This window comes from Artemia franciscana, chromosome 1 (assembly GCF_032884065.1).
Source record: "Artemia franciscana chromosome 1, ASM3288406v1, whole genome shotgun sequence".
Classification (NCBI taxonomy): domain Eukaryota; kingdom Metazoa; phylum Arthropoda; class Branchiopoda; order Anostraca; family Artemiidae; genus Artemia; species Artemia franciscana.
Window position 1 is genome coordinate 15935826 of NC_088863.1, and position 26405 is coordinate 15962230.

General features: G+C 36.0%; 1 protein-coding gene across 4 annotated transcripts in view; it reads left to right on the plus strand.

Annotated features, from left to right (window-relative positions):
- The first annotated feature begins 18583 nt into the window (after positions 1 to 18583).
- Positions 18584 to 26405, plus strand: part of LOC136026295 (QRFP-like peptide receptor) — a 223260-nt gene continuing 215438 nt past the window's right edge. For 2 of the 4 annotated variants that reach the window (XM_065702715.1, XM_065702720.1), the window contains exon 1: positions 18584 to 18902. In XM_065702715.1, coding sequence (XP_065558787.1) covers positions 18630 to 18902 — 273 coding nt within the window. In that variant the 5' untranslated portion in view covers positions 18584 to 18629. The remainder of the gene's footprint in view (positions 18903 to 26405) is intronic. The other 2 variants (XM_065702729.1, XM_065702737.1) reach the window with 1 other exon arrangement.

The window sequence follows — 26405 nt, forward strand, 5'->3', positions numbered from 1 at the left end:
GCCTTTTTAGGCAACCAGAAAAATTGGATACATAGAAATTTTTACTAACCTTTTGAAGCAAATGACGAAGCTTTCCGAGGATATGACAGGAAATGAATGGACCTCCGTGGTACATGGAGCTTCTTCGTCTCTGGCACTTCCTGGCTTTTGACACTCCATATTCAGTGGATCATCATGGTCGACAGAGCCCCGACGTCTGAGGGTCCTCGTCCCTAGTCGCTCATCATGGCTCGTGGCATTCTCTGGCTTATGCCAAAAAACGAACTTATCAACGTTATTTTATTTAAAAACCTAACTTAATCTGAGAATATACCATGGATTCTCATGAGCCCATGCCCCCGAAAACCATCCAGATTCCAATGACCTGAATTTGTCCTTCATGCAACCTCCTTCCTTGGGTGCTGCTCCCTTCTGACCCCCCTGGCCCTCTATGTCCCTCCTCCGCCCTAAAAACCACCTAGATTATCAATTATCTTCATTGTCCTCCATGCTCCCTTCCAGCGTCCCTTAAGTCCTTGTTCTCCCCTCTGAGCTCTATGGCCCTCCATGACTGTGCACACCAAAATACATTTAGATTCCCAACAACCCTTATAATCCTCCATGCACCCTCTCCCCCGTATGAAACATGCCTCCCTGAGCCTCCTGTTCCGTTATGGCCTGTAGCTTCCTCAAAAGATACTTATCGATATCTTATTCGGAAATTTTGGTCCCCTGCCCTTCAAGGCCCATGCCTCCCTAGGAAAAGCGCATTAACAATATTCTATTCCAATGATATTCTATTCCAAAAATATTGGAACTAACCTTCTCCCCACTCTATAGCCTGTCCACCTGAAAAAACTTTCGAGTAATCACGGAAACTGACCCCCTAGTTCCCCATGTCCCCTCTCCCCACCCCAAAAACCACTTATTAACAATATTTTATTTTAAACTTATGGGAGCTAACCCCTAGTCCTCCAAGTTCCCCCTCCCCAAAAGAAAAGTTATGAAGAACATTTTATTCCAACACTTACAGAAACTGACTCCTGGCCCTCCCTAGCCTATCCCCAATATATTAGTGATATTTTATTCCTAAATTATGACAGCTAAGCCCTACTCCTCCATCAATCAATCCCCCCATCTTCCCCCCCCCCCTCCCAAAAAAAAAATATATCAATGATATTTTATTCAAAACTAAAAGAAAAAAATTGCGGCCTTGAATCTAGCATTTACCTAGTCACTGACCTTTTTCAAGTATATTCCCATAATTATCACGTAAAAACAAGCCTGAACTAAGAATTTGCTTTACCATCGGATTAGTTTTAAGCTTTTTCCAAGTATAGTTTCAAAATTGCAGGCTTGAATAACATATTTGCGTCGTCATTGGCTTGTTCAAGTATATTGTCAAAGTTGCAAGTTAGAAACAATTTTGAGGCAATGGTTTACTTTACCGTTGAGCTGTTTTTCAGACTTTTTCCCAGTATGCTTTCAAAATTACTGGCTTAAATAATAGATTTGTCATGTAGTTATCTTGTTTTAAGCTAATGTTAGAAGTTGCAGGGTAGAAACAAACTTGATTCAAGGAATTTACCCTGGCATTTTGTTGTTTTGCAGGCTTTTGTCAGTCATTTTTTTAAAACTTACTGAGTTGATTCAAGGATATTTTTTTATTAATTTCAAACAAGTTCATTTTTCTTTAATTGCTCATCAACTTGTTATGTTTTAATTTCCATACATACCTTTAACACTCTTGTTTTTAGTTTCTACCATCTACTCTAAGTCATATTAGTCAAAAGGCTTTTATGTGGTTAATTTCAAACAAGCGCTTTTTTTCTTTTATTGCTCATTAAAATTATTTTCTTTTTATATTTTCGCACACACCTTTAACACTCCCATCATTCATTGTTCAGTTTTATGTGTACTCCTACCAAAAATTATTAGTCAAAAGGATTTATGATATCAATTTCAAAATTTTACAAAAGTTGGAAACAACTTTTCGGGAGATTCTCCTTCACCATTATTCTCGACTAGATAATAGCCAAAATCTTGGTTCTATCACGCTATCATCGGTTCTTATGCTAATTCGTCTTCTTAAAAATGGCAAATCTCCTGGTTCTGACCTACTCCAGGCTGAACATTGGATTTCTAGTACCGTGAAACTAGTTGAGCATGTGGCGTTACTTTTCTAAGCTTGTATTGTGCAACAATTCGCACCAACTGCACTCTGCGAAGAAATCATGACCTGTGTCCCAAAAAAAAGAATAAGGACCCGCAATCTTGTGACATATCGTTTGGATTACAGGTTGTTCAGTTCTTGCAAAATCATTTGAAAAGGTTCTTCTTTTCAAAATCTCGAATAGGTATGATCATGGAGATCATCCGTTTAGTTTTCATGTTGGTCTTGGTGCTGAGAATGCGCATGTAGTTTTTGTGTCATACCTCTCTATGTAGTTTTGGACAAGTACGAGAGAATGAAGATAAATTTATAAGTTTGTGTAATAAATATTTCTAAGGCATTTGACTCAATCCAGCACTCCTAAGCTATTTTAGCACTTTCGAGGAGTGGGGTAGACCCATTCATTTGTATGTCTCTGATGCAAAAGTATCAAACTCTTCTATGCGTATCCGCGTTGAAAATCCTTATAGCAGGCTAATTTCAATGAGTCGTTGAGGAAAACAAATCTCAGTGCTAAGTCTTGCAATATTTAACAATGCCATCCGCTATACAGCCCGGAGAGTACCGTATTTTCTTGTTGAACCATTCTTTGACACGAGTTACCTTTCGTACGCAGATGACATTCTTCTGCTGTCTGAATAACTTGTAATCACCACAGGCTGGTGTGAATAGCCTTTATGTCGGGTTGTTTGACATTGGGCTGTCTGTCACTTCAACTAAAACTGGATTTCCCACTTTGGTTGTCACCACCGTCCTGATTCAAAAATTCTGGTTGGTCCCGACTCAATTTTTGCCACTGCGTCTCTCAAGTATCTTAGACCTGTATCTGGGATAACGATTCAAGCAACACGATCACTAACAATAAACATGTTAAGAAAGAAGTTGAGGAAGTCCTGTGGTCTTCTTTCTTGAGTTAAGGGTTAATTTGACAAAAAAAAATGCTTTTTAGGCTTTACAACTTGTTTTTGCTCCCCGTGGTTTCTTCTGGTGCCATTGTGGAAGTTTTTTTACCACGTCAGAGTTTCAACAAGTTCGGTTTGTCTTTCCGTATTTTGTAAGTATTTTCTCCGTGTTTATGTTTCTCATAACAGATATATGTTCAAACTTTACGGAGTTTTTATTGTTTTGTCGCATTAAAAATTTATGATTAGTTTTTAGCATACTATTTAGTGTTTGCGATGATAAGTGGTCTTATTATGTATGCTTCTTTCTCCGTACTCTTCTAAGTGCATTTTTCTATGTATAGAGGGTCCAAATATATTATTAATATTATTGTTATTAATATAACAGGAGTCTTAATAAAACCCCACACAAATACAACAAAATACACCTATGAAACCCCAGATTTTAAATAGAAAATTTTCATGATTCGATAAAAATCCGAAAAAAGAGGTCTTTTGCTATGTCCACTTCTATTATCGAGTTTCAACTCTTTCACTTTGGATATATTTTTATTTGCCAGTTTTAACTCTTTCAGATTGGGTATGTTTTAATTTGCCAGTCCTCTTATTTTCAAATAAATCATTGGCTAATCCTTTTCTAAGACTTGTTTAAAAAGTTGTGTGCCTGTGCATAAATTTGCCCTGATTCAACAAACGAATGAACTGATGAAGGTCAAACAAACGGAAAACCTCAAGCCATGATTCCACAAATGTAAATACAAATATAAATAAAAAACAAAGGTCTAAGGGCATTCCCCCTGTAACTCTCATTCAAATATGCCGAATACATAGGCCTTGTGTAAACGTTTTCAAAAGAAACATTTCAACGCCTCAGGTTTCCTCAAGTCATCGAAGAAGAAGTGCAAGAGATGAAATTTGCGAGTTGACCCTGGAGAAAACTTACGCGTAAAAGACGTTTGGTTTTTGAAATAAATAAAAAAGATTCTACTGTTATTCATTAAGAATAATGGAAAACTTTGCAAAACAAGGAAAGTCCTTAAAATGGTATATCGGTGCTTCCTATAAGTCTTAGCAAGCGCCTATCCTTGAGGTTTAGCTTAGTTTTAATTCTTATAAGGCATGGTTTCAGGGGCATGGTTTTCTATAATCTAGCACACAAATAGCTAAATAGTCGGCTAATAAATAGACAGGCTCGAAGATACACTTTACCTTTGCTGGAAGATAAGATCTAGTTTTCTAAGTAGTGGCATGTGACCTGAAAGACAAATCGAAATTATAGTTTAATGGAATCCATCTAAATTCGTAAATCACGCAAGATCAGCTTTACTTTTCTTATGATTGTAGTGTTTTTACGTTGCTTTCAAGGGTAAATCCAATTTTCAATATTACGATTTCTGACCTGAAAGATTAATAGTACAAATAAAGATTAGAGTTTAGCGGAAACCCTTAATCAGAATCCAGCAGATTTTTTTTTCCTTTTAGTATTTCTTACGGTGTCTTCAAGGGCACATTTTTTAAACAAGTACAGTCATAAATAAATAAACAATTTATAAAGTAATAAATAGGTAAATAAGTTCCAACATAATGACATACCACATGAAAGACCGTGTCTCTGGATATAGTGTTTACCTTAACTAAGCACTTTGATCAAGGTGGCCGTAAGCTCTTGTGGTGAGTAGAGCCCACCCCAGGAATCTTAGGATCTAGGTTTAACCTAGCTCTAATTAGATTCCAGGCTTAAAGTTGTTTGGGCTAGTAACCCTCCACCTGAAACAAATAACTGTGAAAAGTGACAAAATAGCCCTGGATTCGGACTTTCTTTTAAAATCCAGACCATTGTTTGTCAATGGATATCCGGCTGACGACATCAGAAAGAATGACAGACTAAATTGTTTCATGACAGACTACCTCTTTTCAACACAAACCTATCCATTTGTATACGTGGTACAGTAATGATGGCTGCACGAAGAAGATGATCGACTGCAGTTACTCCAGTTCAGTTACTGCCAAGATATTGGTCCAAGTACAGTCCAGTTACTAGGCCGAGTCCAGTTACTGCTGATATTGGGAAACTCCACGAGCCAAATACTTGCCTGAAGTATAGTATTGATGTATCAAATCGCTTGGCTACACTCAGCAGTAGTGAAGTTTCTTGAATCGCAGACGAGTGAAGCAGCTCCTCTGGTGCTTGGCAGGAGAGATTTTTCAAAAAAATCGTGGCAACCAAATGAAACACTGGAGGTTGTTGAGCAAAGGGCAAGACTTTTTAGGGACATGGCCACTTATCGGAGACTTAGCTGAGTACGAAATAGTCTCATTCAGTGGCACCAAACTCAGTTTGTTGCAAGGAAAGGTGTTGAGATTGAAACAGAAGCAAATAAAAAAAGAGAGGGGTAGCCTGTTCAAGCATCTTCGACATCTTGCGAAAAATAAAACTCCCGCATAAAATCCTGTGCTATCCAGGGATGGGAAACATCTCTCTGACGGAGGTACTTGTCCTGAGAGTTGGAAGGACACTCTTTGCTAGCTCTTAAATAATACTAGCCCGTCTTTCTCTCCAAATAACGGTCCTAGCCAATCTAGTGGTCAAACGCCAGAAGCAGATATTCCTCCAGATCAGGCTTTCAGCTTCCCAAAAGTTGAAAACACAGATAAAAGTTTCAAGAACAGGAGAGCTGCTGGTATCTGTGGCTTAGCCTCTGAACCTCTGAAATATGCTGGTTCTACAATGCTCCTGTTTCTCCACACTCTCTTTTCCAAAATCTGGCAAACAGAGATAATTCCTAAAGATTGGCGGAATGGGGTCATAATCCCCTTATGGAAGAAGAAAGGCTCTAGAAGAGATTATTGAAACTACAGTGGAATCATGTTTCTGTTAATCCCAGCAATTCTTTTCTGTGGGGTTGGTGACCCGAGTCAGCTACCCTTATATCGGATCAATTAACGGTCAAGCAGATTTTTACGATTTAACAAATAATAGAAAAGGCCACAGAGTTTCGACAAAAGGCTTTTTCCCTTCGTTGACGTCCGTGATGTGTTTGACTCAATGAACCAAGAAGCACTTTAGCAGATTGTAGAATCCACTGGCCTCCCCCAAAAATACTCCAGACTCTTCAAAGCTTTACACTATAGTACAGAGAGCTGTGTTCAAGTCAATGGCCACCGTAGCCCTTCTTTCCGAATCACGACAGGGGTGCGTCAAGGATGTGCAGTTACCTCAGAGCTCTGTAATGTTATCTTAGACCAAGCTAGGACAAAGACGACTTCAAGTCTCAACTTTAGGCTCAAGTTTGGAGATCTTAATCATAACAGACTCCATGGATCAACTACTGGAAGTTCATCTAGTCTTGCGAGAAGAGGCCGCGAATGTGGGACTGAAGATAAAGGGGAAGAAAAACAAAAATTATAACCATAGACTGTCTTCTCCCGTTGACAATTCTCCAGTCAACCCGGATGGAACAACTAGCATAGAAGTTGTCCAAAGCTAGACCTACCTGGGATCCACAATTTCTTAGATGGTCCGCTTCTCCCCGAGCTTCAAGTAAGGCCAATCCAAAGGGTCTTCTGGTATTGGCAGGTTAAACTGCCACCTTTGGTGGAAACTGAATATTAGTTGTTCAACTGAGCTGTGAATTTTTAACACCCTCGTCAGATCTGGGATGATTGATGAAGCTGAGGCTCGGCAAGCATCTGAAACAACCCTAAAGGCTATTGAGCTTGAGATAATTAGAAGGTCTAAACTGATTTGACTTCAAGAGTAACGAGAAGTTACTGCATCTCACCAAACAGTTTCGGTTTTCTGCTCAAGCAGCCGAGCGTACCTTAAGCTCGGCACCCTAAGCTTGCGTTTGGACACCGTTGTAAGGTACGGCTTTGGACACAATTGGGACACCTACCTTAAATAGAATCTTCAACTTTAATCCGATAAAAGACCATTAGAAGCAATCACATGACCAACAAAATAAACAATGGTCTGATAGCCTAGCCGAGTTTCTAGTGACGACAAACATCAGACTGAGTGAAGGGCAAACCTTTGCAATGGACCGAAGTTGATGGAGGAAGCAGACTTACTCTCTTCGCCGAGCAACGCGCGGCAGAAGATCTAAGTCAATCGAAACAAGCTTTGAAAATAGGTATTACCAGCGTTATGCTGAATTAAGTAGAAATCTAATAGCTCTAAACGTGTGCAATTTTAACAACCGGAAATCCCCAAAGCACTGCAATCTGAGGCAAGTATTTTCCAATTTTTCCTGGGTGGGTGTTTGCCACTGAGATTCGGAAAAATCATCCCCCTCCCCTGTTTTTCATGATGTTCTGCATTGCACTTAACCCTAAGTGATGATTTCAACCTAATATGGCTAAAAAATTACGCCCTGACATATCATGACCCCTTTGGTATCCCCATAATCCTTTATGCTCTTCATGTTTATCTAGTTTTTTTATTTTGTTAATAGAGGCCAATAAACCAAATATCAGATTCAGAAAAAAATAACAAAAATAAATATAGCATCATCCGTAAGTTTGACTGGCTTCATTATGAAGAAGTTATTGCTAAACGAACTGTTAAATTGTATTAAAATATCTTGAAAGTTATCTAGTTATGTTTGATTCTTCTAAGTTACAGAACCTAATGAACTGCCTTATGATTAAATGATGAAAATTTGTAACGTTTGAAGACTACTAATTCTTTATTGGTAACCATCGGAAGATAATTCTCTCGCACCCCAACGTTTTTATACCTAGATTTTCTTTTACCAAAATTCCATGGGTTATAAGTCGGCTACTCAGAAAAACATAATATCATATCGCGGAAAAACTTTTTACAGGCCTATATTTATCTATCGAGTTTTTTATTGCAAATTTATATTACCTAGATTAATCTTGTTCGTCTTCATTAAAAAAAAGTTAAAAACAATAGAGAAGCTCGTGTGTAGATTTCGTAACATAATTTTTTTATTATCATCAAGTAAAATTGAAATTTTGCCCCTTCGATACGTCACTGAGCAGTTGTAAAGCACTTGTGAAATAACTTGTGACCTTAAAAGCCCTAGGAGTTAGTGGGAAAAAGTGAGGTAAAAACACTTGTGGGTGAAGAAAAAGGTTTTAGGTTGCCCATTAGGATTGGATTATTTTCGGTGCTAATAAATTTTATCATTATAACCCTGATTATCTATAAAACTTAGTCTTATGTCTGTAAAATCTAGAGGCAGAACATGCAGAAGCTTCAACCTGAAGATGTAGTCACTCCTAGTGAGTACCAAATTTTATAATGTTTCATGTGGAAACAAATTAATACTACTAGGTAGCACAAAGGAATCTATGTAAATTGAAAGTCCCATATTTGTGTATTTTCTAAGAAACATTCTATTAAAAAAGAAAAATCCGTGTTCCTTTCATTGTAAATTTATGGTTTGATCTCATCAATGTCAATGTCTTTCATACAAGTTTACAGTTCATTTTCCTTCCTTTCTTTTTTCAAATAATCTTCTATCCCATAAAAGATGTACATACATAGATGCATTTACTAGCTTAAAGATTCTCTCTTTAAGAGAAGAATTAATTGAAAACCATGGAAATAAATGGACTGTAATATTAAACATGAATTTCAGTGGTGCCATTTAAGAAAACCTTAGGGTAGGGGGGGGGGGGCAAACATCTATTTTGGGTCCCCATACAGCCTTTAAAATTTTATAATTTTCGAACATGCCTTAAGGTAACGTAAAATCTTTGGGGTTCGCATTTAACAGCTTATTTAGGGACCAATAACGGTACCAAAATGGAACATTTACTGTATGAATCAGAAACTGACGTGAAGTTACTTCAGCAATGAATATCTCCTTTGCCTTATTTTTGTGATGTCGTCGACAAGAGTTCCTTCACTGCAGCTTTCTCAGATAATATAAGCAGCAAATGTGAAAGTGACTCTTTTTCCATCGTTGTCCTGAGGTAATCCTTCACAAATGTCAACACAGAGATTATTTGCGGGATTATTTTTTAAAGCATTCATCCATTATAATTAAAACTGTTTAATTTGACGATATTAAGTATTGTTCGGTTTTTATAGGTCAGTTTGTATGAAGGGAGTTATTTTGGATACTTGGGGGGTTCTTTTGATTGGAAAATGAAAAGTTCTTAAATCCTTTTTAAGAGTCTAAAGGGATTGGATAGGAATCCAGCCTCCTCCAACACCCAGTTTAGCTGCCTAGCCCTTCAAGCCCTAAACACATTCGACTAAAATTCTGATTTGCCCATCTTTTTGCAATGTCAAAAGGATCAATACATAAGACTCTAGGGATGAAATTACTCCACCAGCCCCTAGGGCATGGGTCGCAAGCAATGCAGGTTGCTATGTAGTTTATACATAACTTTCATTAACGGGAAAGAAGGGCATGTCTTATCCTGGTTTTTGGTAAGGCTGGCGTCTGAAGATAAGACTTACAGAAGATGTTGAGGAGGATATTGAACAAGATGTATGGATGTTATGTACCTCCCGTTTATCAAATGGATAGCTTAGGAACGGCTCCATTTCTTAAGTTGAAACTTTTAGATTATGTTCAAAGAGATATCGTACTCAATCAAAAGACACAATGTGCATCCAAGTTGTCAAAGGGGTTTATCTGTAATTTCTCAGGATGGAATAAGGGGGATTAAGTTGAAACTTTTGAGGAATGTTCAAAAGGATGTTTAACTAAATAATATTACACTATGCATCCAGGTCATCAAAATACATTATCTTCAATACATAATATATCAGGAACAACTTAGATTAGTTGGTAGAAAATTTCAGGGAATATAAAGGGAGATGTTAAACTAAATCAAAATAATTTACTTTTATCAAGATTGTCAAAAGATTGTATTTGCAACATCTCGGAAGCGTTTATGTGTGTTAAGTTAAAACTTTGAGGGAATGTTGAGGAGGATTGTGAACTAAAGCAATATACGCTAAGCATATCCAGATTGTCCAAAATAGGAGCGCAGCTAAGGTGGGCGGAGAGGGGAGGAACCCTACAACCGAAGTTTCAAGGTAGATTCAGCTTAAGTTTTAGCTTATGCTGCTGGTTTAATTCAGCTTATGTGTACATAATTGTCGGCAAACTGGACGATTTTGTCAACACATTCTTTATAAACCTCCTCCCCAACTCAAAACCCTAACTATTCCCCTGGTATTTACATTGTATCTATAATATATCAAGAACGAATAGGGATCTGAAATTGAATATTTAGTTTTTATGTAAAAGAAACAACATGGGACTATCTAAAAATAAACCTAAAATTGAAATTCCCTTTAATGGTTTAATGCCCTTTTCTGGTTTCACGAGTGATTTAAAGGTCAATATCCACCCCTTCTGTTCTATCTTCACCGGAACCCCACAGCCATAAAGACATCTGAAAAATTTTTTTGGGCAGCCATTTTGTTTAAAATATTTATAAGGCTAAGCAATTTCTTTACGGCGCTAAGAAGAACTAACTCCCTCAACCCCTTGAACAAGTGTTGTAAATTAGGCAAGTTGAGAATGAATTACACATAAATGTTTTTATCAAAATGAGTGGAACTTTAGTAGTGACCGCCCAGTCTATTCAAGCACGCCCATGCGGGGTATACTATTAGAGCTACTACCCCTTCAAGATACTATTATTACGCACACTTGGGTCTTACGCTATACTATAGTGCACCTATAATGTTTACCCTAATTCTTTAGTCAAATCGTTCAAGTTCAGAAAAGTTACGATTTAAATAGTTTCTCCCACCTCGAACAGCACTTTCCAGATGTTAAAATGCATGATTTATTAACGTGTAAAGGCATATTCCAGTATGAGTACTACAACTCTATCTCGAGTCTACGTGAGGAAAATTTACCACTCATCAACGAGTTTTAAGATTCACTTCACAATTGTCTATGCACCAATGCCGATTATTAATTGGTTAAAAGAGTTTGGGCTAAGAGAGGGTGTAAAAATGGGGATGAATATTGTAAAATGTATCTGGCAAGTATTGTATTGACGTTTTTGGAGATTGTCTGTAAAAACACGGACAAAAATTATCAGGAGTTTGGGTTTAATTTGGGGTATTATTTTTCAGCTCCTCATCTGGTGATGAATCTAATTCTTAATACCAATAATGAAAAAACAGGTCTGATCACCGAGGTGGATAAGCACTTATTCATAGAGAGATCAATGAGGGGATGGCATTATTTTTACGGGGATCGTTTTCTGGAAACCGATCTGACTGGACAACGAACCGATGAAAAGTCAAAAAGAGTTTTTTGTTAGTATGAACTCCCTTTATCTCTCGGCAATGTTTTACTTTTCTTTGCCGTGTGGGAATCAGAAATGACTGGACAATCCTTCTGCTCCAAATTTATTCCGACATTTCCACCGTTGAGGAGAATGAACCTTAAAGATGGTTTTTCGAAATTGATGGTGAAATACCCTCGGAACTTCATAACTTGCCAAAGAACTCTGTTTCCCTTGAATAAACAGACCTGTGCCTTTGGATTTATTGAGTCCCTATAATTTATCCTTGATAGTGGATGGGGGTATGCCCTGGACACCTTCGATACAAATGCTCATTGTCAACATTCACCCAAAATAGAATATTGTTGTGCGTCACGTTTTTTGTGGTCGATACTGGCCAACGGTTTCAATGTCATAAGGATTCATATAGCCCTCCAATTCGATCAGAAGCCATATATGAAGTCACTTATTGACAACTTTCTCAGTAACAATCTGAGACAACAACAAATTTTGAAAAGAAATCTCTAAAGTCATTTTAAATCTAGTCTTCGATAACATATTCTAGAGTATGCGCAATAGGAGTCATTATACTGTTGTGACCGACCCAAAAAGTGTGCCCGAATCATGGCGGTTCCGAATTTCACATCCTTAACGATCATAGACTCTAGATATGGTCCTTTTACATCTCTGATTTGATTCATCTCTCTCAGACTTTGGTAAAAACCTAGTTCAGCTATTTTAGACTCTAGTATATTGGTTGTAAGCTGATAGTACTGTCTGTTTTTGACTGAATCGTGATAAGTTACCATGTCATATGTCTCTAACTTTAATAAGAATCTGATTTATCTCTCATAAACTATTATAAAAACATAATCCATCTATCTCAGACTCTAATATACCACATGTAAGTTGATAGTAATGTCTGTGTTTGACCGAATCTTGAAAAATTCCCATTTCATATGTCTCTAGCTCTACAAAGAATCCGATTCATCCCTCTCAGAATATGGGAAAAACCTAGTTCATCTATTTCAGACTTAAGTATATCTCTCGTGAGCTTCTAATAGTTTCTGTTTCTGACTGAATCCTAATAACTTCCCCACTTCATTTGTCTGTAACTCTACAAGAAATTGGTGTATCTCTTTGAAACTTTAGTAACAACCTAAATCATCTATTTCAGACACCAGTATAACCCTTGTGAGGTTGTAGTATTGTCTGTGTCCTACTAAATCTTGATAAATTCCAATGTCTCTAATTGAAAAAAGAATCCAATTCACAACTCACAGCCTTTGATAAAAACTTAATTCATCTATTTCAGACTCTAGTATATTATTTTTGAGCTGGTAGTAAAAAAAGTTCGATTCATTTTTCCAAGACTTTGGTGGAAACCTAATTTACCTATTTCAGACTTCAGTATACCACTTGTGAGCTGGTAGTAACGTATGTGTCTGACTTAATCTTGATAGATTTCCCACTTCAGATGTCTCCAAATCTGAACAGAATCCCGTTCATATATCTCAGACTTTAGTAAATTCCTATCTCATCAAACTCTAGTATACAGCTTGTGAGCTTTTAGTAGTGTCTGTGTCTGACTGAATCTTTATAAACTCCGCCTTCATATGTCTCTAACTCAAAAAATAATTCTGTCATCTCTCTCAGACTATGTTAAAAACCTATTTCACCTATTTCAGACTCTAGCGTAGCTCTAGTGTAGCTAGCTGATAACAGTATCTGTATTTGAATGAATCTTGTTAAATTCCTGCTTTTTATGTCTCTAACTCTAGAAATAAACCGATTCAGCTCTCTCAAACTTTATAAAAAACTTATTCACCCATTTCAGACTTTATTATACAATTTGGAAGTTGATAGTAGTGTCTGTGTCTGATTGATTCTTGATAAATTCCCACTTTATATGCCTCTAACTCTAAAAATAATCCTATTCTTCTCTCTCAGACTATGGTGAAACCTTAAGAGACCTATTTCAGACTCTAGTATACCACTTGTTAGCTGGTAATAGAGTGTGCGTTTGACTGAATATTGATAAATTCCGACTTCATATGTCTCTAACTCTAGAAAAAAATCGATTCATCTCTCTCAGACGGTAAAAACTTAATTCACCTATTTCAGACTCTAGTAAACCTTGTGAGCTGGTAGTAGTGCTTTTGTCTAACTGAATCATGATAAATTTCCCACTTCATATATCTCTAACTCTAAAAGAAATCCAATTCATCTCACTCAAACTTTGGTAAAAGCTTAATTCGCCTATTTCAGACTCTAGTTTACTATTTGTGAGCTGACAGTAGTGTTTATGTTTGATTGAATCTTGGACTTTATATGTCTCTTACTCTAAAACGAAACTGATTCATCTCTCTCATCCTTGGGAAAAATCAAATTCATGTATTTCAGACTCTAGTAAGCCATATGGGCTGATTGTAATGTCTGTTTCTGACTGAATCTTGATAAAGTCCCAACTTCATATGTTTTTAGCTCTAAAAGGAATCCAATACATCTGTCTCAAACTTTCATAATAACTTAATTCACCCATTTCAGACTCTAGTTTACTACTTGTGAGCTGACAGTAGTGTGTGTGTATTTGACCGAATCTTGATACGTTCCGACTTAATATGTCTCTTACTCTAAAACAAAGCCGATTCACCGCTCTCAGACTTTTGGATAAACCTAATTCATCTGTTTCAGACTCTAATATACCACTTGTGAGCTGATATTAATATCTGTGCTTGACTAAATCTTGATAAATTCCTACTTCATATGTCTCAAATTCTAAAAAGAATCCAATTCTTGTCTCTCAAACTTCGGTAAAAACCTAACTCACCTATTTTAGACTCTAGTATACCACTTGTGAACTAATAGTAGAGCCTGTGTTTGACTGAATCCTGATAAATCCACACTTTATATGTGTCTAACTCTAAAAAGAGTCTGATCCATCTCTCTCAGACTTTTTAAGAACATAATGCATCTATTTGAGACTCTAGTATACCACTTGTGAGCTGATGAGTATTTTTCTAAGAGGACAGATCACAGCTAACATATCTTTATCATGCTTCATTTCGTCTTTTGAAAACATCACATGCGAACTTTTTTTTTATTTTAAGTACATTTTAAGTTTTTCGAAGACTTGAAAAAAATTGCAAAGTAAAAAATAAAATAAAATTTAAAGTTAAGGAAGAAAGAAAAGTAACTTTAAGCATTGCAAAAAAGTAGCATTAGTTTTTTTGAGGTTAGGACGTGGATGACTATAACTTCTATCTAAAAGAAGTGTTGACATAAGCACTCGTTCCCATCAATATGATGATACAATTGATTACAGTATGCCCATTTTATATATGCTATCAAGTGAAGTTCAATGCTATATCATAAACTTTATTAGTCGAATTTGAAATCAAATAAAACTGTTTACTTAAGTGGCCATCCCCTATCTGTACTTAAATCAATTGACTTGTGAATGCTGAATATATGTTAATCATATCCTTACAGAAATATATAGTTTATTCAGCGGATCTAGTTACGAGGAAAACCGGTTATGCTATTGAGGTTCCTCTCTTTTAGTATTGCTAAGAAAGTATGTCAATGCTCTAGTTTAGTATAGGTTTGCTTTAGTGCCCAAATTAGGGTGTTAGCCCTGGATTCATCTTGGGGATACTACTTTCAATCGTTTTTGAACAAAAGCAACAAAAAAGGAGCATTTTCGAAAATTTTGAAGTCCCTTTTTTGGTTAACCCTTTTTTCTATTTCTTGTGCTTTAGGTTCCTCTTAGACAAAGGATGACGGTTTAAATTCCAAGTCTAAAAGAAAAAATTACCTTTCCTTAGGGCTTATCTTTTGACGGACAGAGCACAAGCTGAAAGTATTTTCCCATGATAAGGCTCCATTGGAATCACAGATGTAGGTTTCAAGCCATTAAAAATTTTGTTGGCCCTTTTGAAGCCCTATTTTCATTGAACGAATATTTATTTTTAGTTTTTGGTTCTTGTTCATATTTTTCCTTTGATAATTGAATTTATGGATACAACTTTCAAGCCAGTCGGATATTTGACCCACCGTAAGGGTTTATTTTACGAATGTGGTTCGACTGACCTAACATTACATTTGTATATTAGAATCCCCTTGGCCCAGGAGCTTAAATACGGTATAGAGGTTTCTAGCTGATCAAAATATAAAGTTTTGGGGATTCCCTTCGAGTCCCTTCTTATGCTAATCCAGTATCAACTTTTGTTTTGGGCATCTGGGTTCCCTTGCCACAGCGACTTATGAATACAAGTTTCTCATCGATTTCGAAAGAAAATTTTGGGCCCAATGACGGCTGTGTACTCAGGAACCCACGCCTCCACTGATTTTTTTGTAGCTTCGTACTCTTTGGCCCATTAATTATTACTCCTAAGTTTCTTACATGTCGTTTTGCGAATTAGGAATTTTGGCATACTCTGGGCACTTTTTTCTGGGGCAAATTATTTAGTTGGGCACAGTTGTAGTGGGTAGTTTGTAGTGGGGTACAACTTTTTCTGGGCACAATATTTTAGTTGATTGTGGCCCTCTCAGTCCTAGAATTACAGTATTTGGCTCTCGACTTGACCAAAAATAATTTCTTGCTCTTTTGCATTCCCTAAATTGCGGGGCCTGTGCTTTTAACCTATTTCTTGTTGAAATTAGGAAAAGTTTGGTACTAGGTAGGGGCGAAGCTAGGGTTTGGAGTTTGGAGAAAATTATAAAAAAGTGTAGACCAAATCTTCCATTCTACTGACAAATATGACCACATAAGCCAAATTTAGATGTCAAAGACGCCCAAAGTTCCAAGGCGTCAGCCCTACGTGCCGACACATTGGAACTGCGTGAGGGGGGAAGGGAAATAAAAATTCGAAAAATAGCTAACCAGAAATTGTAATCTGATCCATGAGTGGCTAGACGGGAATTTTTTTGCCCCTTCGATCCCACTCGGTCCTTAAAATTGGCTGATATTGATGGCTGATACAAATATTGATTCTTAATCGGAAAAGCCCCCTGCCAATTTTTTACTGCTACCAATTTCATATGAATAGGCTGACAAAAAATAAATTCGAAAGAGACTTTGCTCTTTACTGAAGTAACGCTTGGGTGCTTAGTTTTATAGAAACTAGCTTGAACATAGCAAGTTGTATTATTTAAGGCCTTTTTCCTTTTGTCCACGTGTTTAATTTCTTCTCCGATGGCATTTTTATTGAACCTTTGTACTATTTTGAGGAAAATGGCCTTCTGAAAATTGTGGTTCCATTTGAAATTAAACAAAAAAAGAAGCTTTTTTAAACTGAAAGAAAGGAACAACATTAAAACTCAAACCGAACAGAAATTATTCCGTATATGAAGGGTTGCCACCTACTCAATGGCTTGCTCTTGACGCTTCTGAAACAGCCGTTCTTAAGAATAGGATCCTTTTTAAAAGTGCCAACAGCTTTGGCGTAAAGAGCAAGGTATTGAGGAGGGGGCCAACTTTTCATATACGGAACAATTTCCGCTCCTTCTGAGTTTAAATATTATTCCTCACTTTCAGTTAGAAAAAACATAGCTTCTTTATTTAATTTCTGTTCGTTTTTCAAATAATGCAGTTTTCTCCGGCTCAGCCTCCATAAAATATATCCTCCCCTATCACGGAAAAATCCTCCATGAAAATTTCATTCAATGTATACTAAACCCCCTGTCAAGTTTCCTCCAGAAAGTTCAATTTTTGCTGAAAATACCCCCTCAAAACACGTGAAAAATATCGTCTGGGCACTTCTCCCAGAACACCATCACATGCAAAATTTAGTTGGCAAAGATAATGTAATAAAATCAACAAGATTTTCGTATAGGAATTCTGTCAAATCCCCCCCCCCAGTGTAAAATCTTTTCTGGAATTTTCATTCTACCAGCCGCGGGAAATTTCCATCCTCAAGGAAGATTTTTCCAATTGAAATCTACAACAAACACAAAATACCCCCCTCCTGAAAAGTGTCTTTATACCTCCCACTAACAAATACTAAACGTAAATAGAGGATAAATTTTACAATTTACAGGCCTCTCCCCACAGACTGTGGGGGATCCGTTTTTGCCCTAAGGACATAGTTATTTGATCTTTCAACTATACTGAACAAAATGACTTATCTCAAAGTTTTGATCCGATAACTTTGGAAAATGAATGGGCGTGGAAGCGGGGCCAGTTGCCCTCCAATCCTTTTGTCACTTAAAAGGGCACCCGAACTTTTAGGTTGGGTTCGATTGCCCCCCTCCCCTCCCGATATTCTAGGACCATTGTTTCAATACGATTACCCCCGGAAAAAACAAATAGACACGCATCCGTGATCTGTTTTCTGGCAGAAAAGTCAAAATTCCACATTTTTGTAAATAGGAGGTTGAAACTTCTACAGCAAGGTTCTCGGGTACGCTGAATATGATGGTGTGATTTTCATCAAGATTCCTTAAATTTTAGGGGGTGGTCCCTCCTATTTAAAAAAGCAGGCAAATTTTTTCAGGCTCGTAACTTTTGATGGGTAACACTAAATTTGATAAAGTATATATACTTGTATATAGCATAAATTTTTATTGTTTTGACACATATATTGATATCAAAATTCCGTTGTTTTACAATTTCGTTTGCTACTGAGCCGAGTCGCTCCTTACTTACAGTTCGTTGCCACGGGTTGTTTGATAAAAAATAAATAAACAAATAATACGTTATTCTTTGCCATGTTTAGGTTAGGGCATATAATCTAAATAAAAATAAATTATTGTTTTTCTGTCGGCAGTTTTTCTGGGGTTTTTAGCGGTGGCGAGAAAGTGGTCCATTGAGAACATCTACTTTAGGGGAAACAAAATTAGATGGCACCATCGAATATATACAGTTTCTTTAATTGCCAATTTCCAGTAAGTAAACTTTACAATGATAAATACTCCTTTAATTTAATTTTTTTTTTGCTTTTGGCAATTGTAACTGATACATTCTGAAGAAACTAGTATTTTTTTTTTTGAATCGGTTACAATTAGCCAATCAACAATTGGCCAACTAGAGGGTCAGGAATTAATGTCCATAGCCACTAGACAGTGTTTCAATCAAAATTGTCGATGTGTTACCTGAGGTGAATCTTACTTTGGTTCACAAGGCAGGAGTATGAAAGAGCAATCTAAAAAATAAAAAAGTCATAAATTAAATTGTCTGGTCGTTAAACTTTTCATGGCTAGGTTTTTGGAAAACAAACAAAAATAGTGAAGAGAAAATTTAAAGGAACATGCGTTATATTATGCTCTGAGTTTTTCAAGCCTTTACGAAAAGGATCCTGGGATCCCGTTTTTAGTCGAGAAGGAAAGTTCGAAGTACAATGGACGTGGAGAATGAACTAAGCTTGGGAAATCAAACAGCTGATTATGTTTATGAATATGACATTGATGCAAGTGTGCCTACAGAGGTACTTGTAGAACTGATAGCCACAACGCTGGTATACGTTACAGTGTTTATCTTGGGCTTGTTTGGAAATATTTTGATTATAATCACAGTGTCAAAATATCGTCGAATGAAAAGTGTTACGAATTTGTTTCTTGTTAGTTTATCTTCTGCAGACCTGCTTGTAATAACCATATGTGTCCCGTTAAAGGTGAGTAGCTTTAGCTTTTAAGCAAAAATTTTGGTTTTTGATTGTCCGATTTTTTTTCTTTTTACCACACAAGAGATAGATGAATAGAAATAAGGCAAAATATATTGCTATATAGTGAGTACAAATTTTACTATTCTTTTTGCTAACTTTGATTTTTTTTTCTGTATGATAATCATGTACAAAGACAAATTTTACAAATTTTTTTATAAAGTTCGGATTTTCATTGCAATACCTCAAAAAAGAGGCTTTGATTTCCTATTATAAGAGCTATTTCGGGTACTATAAAGATAAACTCGGCAAAAAAAAGCTAAATTTGGCTAATATAATATTTGTGTTTTCAATTTATTTCCAAAATGTGTTAGATCCTTTTTTCTTATTAAACAGAAAAAAAGAAGTTTTTTTTAAATGAAATTAAGGAGCGACATTAAAACTTAAAACGAAAAGAAATTACTCCGTATTTGAAAGAGGCTTTTCTTCCTCAACGCCCCGCTCTTTACGCTAAAGTTTGAACCTTTCTCTTAACTCTACGTTTTAAAACAGTAAAAAAACTTTAGTGTAAAGAGCGGGGCGTTGAGGAGGAAAAGCCCCTTTCATATACGGAGTAATTTCTGTTCGTTTTAAGCTTTAATGTCGCTCCTTACTTTCATTTAAAAAAAACTTGTTTTTTTTTGTTTAATTTCTGGACGTTTTTGAACTAATGCATGTTTTAATCTTGGCTCTCCGCACATAAATAGTTAAAACGAAATTTGCATATTAATTTTAGTTGGCTAAATGGCTTTTTCATAGTTTTAATCGGAAGACTTTGAGAAAAAAGGAGAGGGAAGAGGCCTAGTTGCCCTCCAATTTTTTGATTACTTAAAAAGCCAACTATAACTTTTAATTTTTTACGAGCGTTTTCATAAGTAAAAAAATACGTAACTTACAAATTAACTTACGTGGCGAACTTCTTTATTCGTATGTTTTTATTGCGTATATGAGGGGGCTCACCCCTCGTCGATACCTCACTCTTTACACTGAAGCTTAAATTTTGTCACAATTACTTAAGAATGACCCCTGAATCACAAAGGCCGTAGAATAAGTATTTGTAATTACTAAAAATACTTTAGCGTAAAGAGCGAGGTATTACGAAGAGGTAAACCCCCTCATATGCGTTATAATGACTGTTCGTTTTCAGTTTTAATGCTGCTCCTCACTTTCAGTAGAAAAAACCCTTCATATTTATTTTTTCATTTATTTTTTAAATAATGCTAGAAAATCCTGCGCCCCCTCCATTGAAAGTCTCTTCCCCCATGAGAAGTTCCTCCATGGAAATATCCTCCCACGTAACCCCTCCTCTCAACACCCCTCCAAACCGATAAAATCCCCCTGAAAACATCTGTACACTTCCCAGTAACCATTACTGTATGTAAACACAGGTCAAAGTTTGTAACTTGCATCCCCTCCCACGGGGACTGCGGGGGAGTAAGTCGAACCCGAAGACATAGTTATTAGGTTTTTCGACTATGGTAAATAAAATGGCTATCTCAGAATTTTGATCCGGTGCCCTCCAATTTTTTTGGTCACTTAAAAAGGGCACTAAGACTTTTAATTTCCGTTAGAATGAGCCCTTTCGCGACATTCTAGGACCAATGAGTCGATACAATCACCCCTGAAAAAAAAAACAAAAACAAGAAAACAAATAAACACGCATCCGTGATTTGTCTTCTGGCAAAAAATGCGAAATTCCACATTTATGTAGATAGGAGCTTAGAACCTTTACAGTAGAGTTCTCTGATACGCTGACTCTGATGGTGTGATGTTCGTTAAGATCGTATGACTTTTAGGGGATGTTTCCCCCTATTTTCAAAAATGAGGCAAATTTTCTCTGGCTCGTAACTTTTGATGGGTAAAACTAATCTAGATGTAACCGATATTAGTAAAATCAGCATTAAAATTCGATGCTTTTGATCTAACTATTGGTATCAAAATTCTATTTTTAGAGTTTCGATTACTATTGAGGCGGGTCGCTCCTTACTACAGTTCGTTAAAACGAACTGTTTGATTTAAAAGAACAGCAGGGTATTGGATGTTTTGTTATCAAAATTGCTTCGGCAAATGACAGATTCTTAAAATATACAGAATTATTTGTGGTAGAAACTTCAAAAGGGACTCATTTGATTGAAAATTAAAAGGGCTAGTACCCTTTTTAATAGATGAAAGTGATTGGTGAGCAGCCCCTCCTACGCCCATCATTTCTCCAAGTTGAAATGAAAATTTTGTTCTGTGCAGTTGAAAGGTCTTGAAATCATGTTTTCATTGTTGACACCCCCCCCCCACAGCCCTGAGGGCAAGGGTTGTAACTCATGACCTGGGGGCATATAAAGTTTCTATAGAAAGGGTAGTTGCATAAAATTCGGAAGATGTTCATTGGATTGGTAATCAGAAGATCTAGTGCCCTTTTTAAAAGTCAAAGCGATCGGACGGCAGCTACCCCCACCCTTCCACACACACACACACACGTGTCGTATTCTCCCAAAATACATCCAATAAAGATTTTGAGATAGCTATTTTGTTTGAACTAGTCCAAAGATCATATAAATAGGCTTTTGGGGTTGAACTGAACCCCCAGAGCCTGGGGGCAAGGGTTGTAAGTCATGCCCCGGGAGCATTTAAGGTTTATAGGGAAAGAGTGGTTGTATAAACTTTAGAGGAGGCTCAATTGTGGAAAATTGGAAGTTCTAGCTCCAAGTCAAAAGTGATGGAACGCAACTTTACCTCCCCAAATTCCCCTCTTTTCACCAAACGCATCTGATTGAAACTGTAAGATAGCTTTTTTGTTTAAAATACTCCAAAGAATATACAACAATGCTTCCATGTTGACACAACACCCCTGGAACAAGGGTTTTAAGTTATACACTGGAGGCATATAAGGTTTTATGGAATGGGTGGTCGTAAAAACTTCCGATGGAGCTCATTTGATTTGAAATTTGAAGCTAGAGCTTTCTTTTTAAGAGTCAAAAGTGATTTGAGAGCTAAGGGTGTATCAGCAATATTTTTGGAAGGGCTTACAGTATCAAGAGAAAACTTCAGGGGCATCATGAATGGGATGTTCAGTTGACCAAAAAGCAAAATATACCTGCTACTACTGCTACTAATACTGCTGGTACTGCTGTTGCTACTACTAATAATAATACACTATTACTTCTACTAGTGTTATTACTAATAGCCCTACTAATATGATACTAGTAGAATTAAGGCTACGCGTATGAAGCGTAAATTTTAATTAGAACTAAATTAAAATACATACATGCATGTTGATTGACAAAAGGGTGTACCTCAAGAATGGATTGGGTATTAAGTCGGAATTTTCAGAGAATACCTAAAAGGGAAGATCAATTGACAAATCGGTAATATATGCGTCTAACGACTGACACTACTACCACTGCTTCCCTTACTAATGCTACTACAGATACCAAATTATTCCTATTACTACTTCAATTGCAACAATTTGCAAGGCTTAGAGCATTAAGGTGGAAAGGGCGTCAAAAGGGGGTTAAAAGTGCACACCAGCAATATTTATGGAACAGCTTGGGTTCAAAGTGAAACTTCCGAGGCATCGTGAACCTGATATGCGTAATAATCTCTGTTCATTTTAAGTTTTAATGCTGCTCCTTACTTTCGGTTGAAAGAAACTTTTTCATTGTTTATTTTTTCATTGTTTTTTTTTATAATAATGCTAGAAAATCCTACGTCCCCTTCATTGAATTTCTCTTCCCCCATGACATATTCCTCCAAGTAAAGATCCTCCCACATAGCCCCCTCCAATCACCCCCACCCCAAACCAAGAAAATTCCCCTGGAAATGTCTGTACACTTCCCAATAACCATTACTGTATGTAAACACTAGTCAAAGTGTGTAACTTGCAGCCTCTCCCCCGGGGACTGTGGGGGAGTAATTCATGCCCAAAGACATAGTTATTATGAATTTTGACTATGCTGAACAAAATGACTACCTCAAAATTTTGATCCGTTGCCTCTGGGAAAAAATGAGCGTAGGCGGGGGCCTAGGTGTCCTCCAATTTTTTTGGTCACTTAAAAAGGGCAGTAGAACTTTTCATTTCCATTAGAATGAGTCCTCTTACGTCATTCTAGGACCACTTGGTCGAGACGATGACCCCTGGAAAAAAACAACAAAAAAACAAAAAAAAATACAAATAAACACGCACCCGTGATCGGTTTTCTGGCAAAAAATATGAAGTTCCACATTTTTGTAGATAGGAGCTTGAAATTTTGCAATAGGGTTCTCTGATACGATGAATGCAATAATGTGATTAAAAAAAATGAACACACATTCGTGATCGTTCATCTGGCAAAAATAAAATACAAAATTCATCATTTTCCAGATAGGCACTTAAAACCTCCACAGTAGGTGTCCTTGATATGCTTAATCTTACGGTGTGATTTTCATTAAGATTCTATGACTTTTAGGGGGTGTTTCCCCCTATTTTCCAAAATAAGGCAAATTTTCTCAGGCTTGTAACTTTTGATGACTAATACTTAATTTGATTAAACTTATATATTTAAAATCAGAATAAAAATCTAATCCTTTTGATGTAACTTTTAGTATCAAATTTCCGTTTTTTAGAGTTTCCTTTACTATTGAGCTGGATCGTTCCTTACAACAGTTCGTTACCACGAACAGTTTGATATTTATGGCAAGCTGGATACATAGTGTCCTTTAATTTAGTTCAGCTGAACCCTACCCTATAGGCAGCGGTATTTAGCTGTCTTTCATAATAATTTTTTTTTTTTTTAACGCAAAAAGTCTTCAGAATTGATTACGTCATTAGGCTTTATATCACTTTTATATTCACAATCCCCTAGCGATTAATTGAGCGCGTCAAAGAACGAGAAAAAACGATCTAATTGCAATAAAATTGATAAAGAAAATCAGACGATGTAAACTGTTTCTGCAATACCTATAAATTTTTATTTTTATTTTTTATTTTTTTTAATGGCCCTAATTTTCTTCCCTACAAAACCATAAACTGTATGATGAAGGGAAATATGCCTCTTGTGAAGAAATAAATATGACAAAATAACTTATATACTGAACACTCTTTGTCAGTGACAAAAGAAATATTGTTTTAGAATAGACAAGTCAAATTAGAAAAAATAATCACCCCCCACTTAAAGAATATATCATACATCCTTTGGCTTTTAAGGAAAGTGCAAATAAAATTCGAAAGCATTCAATGTGAACGTTTTTTGTTCGCAGATTTGAGTACGAAATAACTGTAAGATAAAAAGTTCAACTGAATTAACGAGTTCATTTTGACTTGGAGTGCATGACAGTTGGTATATTAATCGAATAATAAGCGGCAAAGTAGCTTCTATGTCTTCTGTTTAACGCTTTTTCTATAAGATGATTGGTTGAAAAGAAGACTTCTGAAATCTCATGCTTAGATAGTTCATACGCCTAAGAGGGCTTTACTCCACTCTGTGCTACAAGAGCAATACTCTTGTAACATAAAATAATTAGGTATATTTTATATGTTCAATTTCTAAGCTAAGTTCTAAACCACACTTTATTTTTGAGCTAAATCAAATTTCAAAATCACATTAAGATAGGCCTATATTTTTAGGAAAAGAGGAAAAGGAAAAGAAGAACTAAAAACTACACAATGTAGTTACAAATTGACATACTTTTTATCTTTACTTTTAGATAAGATTGGCGTATATTTTTAGGAAATAGGGAAAGACAAAAATCAAAAGGGGAACTAAAAAATTTTCAACGTAGTTACAAACTGACATACGTTCTATCTTTACTTTTAGATGAGATATGCCTATATTTTTAGGAAAAGGGAAAAGAGGAAAAGGAAAAGGAGAACTAAAAAATATTCAACGTAGTTACAAACTGACATACTTTTTATCTTTACTTTAAGATGAGATAGGCGTATATTTTTACGAAAAGGGAAAAGAGGAAAAGGAAAAGGGGAACTACAAAATATTCAACGTAGTTACAAAGTGACATACTTTTTATCCTTACTTTTAGATCCGATTGGCCTACATTTTTATCATATCTTGCGTCTTTACATCATCAAAAAGAAATAAAATTTTGAAAATTAATGTAGTAGTAGTAGTAGTAGACATTTTTAATAACAAAAACTTGACACTATAAGTATTAACATTTTGACGAAAACCGGGACGAAAGAATTACCATATCGGTTTGTTCTTGCTTTAACGGGAACTAAATGTCACGGTGCTGAGATTTAGAAAGCAAGAACTTTCCAAAACTCATTATCAGAGTTTCGTACTGGTTTTGGAGTGACGGCAGTCCTAGCACTTCCAAAGCTTTTTCGTAGGGAATGTCAGGGCGGCCTAAGATGATCGATACCGCTCGCTTACGAACCGATTCAAGCTCCTGACGAAAAGATCACCAGAATTCCTAAGGTCAACCATTTCTTTTTTGACTTTGCATAGAAGAAATAAATAAATAATTTTTGCCTGTTTGTCATTGTTATTTCAAACTCAGTAGATTAAACTTGGAGTAGCCATTATAATTAGCAAATTGATGTCCACAGGTGTATTCTTGTGGAACTTTTTACTCAACAACTTGTCTCAAAAACCACAATTTATGTCTTACATATTTTGTCTCTCTGTGTGTTACGCTGGATATTAGAAACGGTTTGAAGAGTGATTATGAATGTGTGGATGTCATTTATCCAGGGAAGTTTCACAAAAGCTCAAGGAAATCATGGCATATATGATGTCTTAAAACAAGTCTTATTGTTCTGTCCAGATTCGACGTTAAATCTCTTGTATTTTTTATTTGTTTTAATGGAAAAGTAAATCGACAAACGGGACACTCTAAGCAACACAGATATGAAAAATAAAAAATCTAGAAACTGGAATTTTTAAGAAAGTTACAGCAAAATTGGCATTTTCATAGCGTGTTGCGCATTATAATTTTTTTTAATATTCTTTTTTTTCCAGTTTTTACTTTAAGAAATTGTACTCAACTTTTAAAATGAAAAATTTTGCCATAAAGAAGTTTTGAAACCTAATTTTGGCTATGAAAGATGTTGTAAAATGAAGTAGGACTCTCGGCTAAACTGAATTGAAAATCTTCACCTGTATTTTAATTCTTTTCTATATTTTTCCACTTCAAAAGTTACTTCCTTTTGCTACATTTAATTATAAATGGAAATTATGATTCGGGTCATTATTCTTCTCCTTTTTCTCTTTTCCCGATTTTGTCTAACCAAGGGTGTTTTGGGATCCACAAACTCAACAAATAAGACATTGTTATTGACAAAGCTACATTTTTCAAGCAGAAATTTTAAGATACTTTTTTTCTGTTTTTGTATCGTGCCCTAAAATTATATATATATATATATATATATATATATATATATATATATATATATATATATATATATATATATATATATATCATGAAAAGAGAAATCACCAATGCTACAGCACAAACACACACAAAAAAAAAAAAAAAAAAAATAATAAA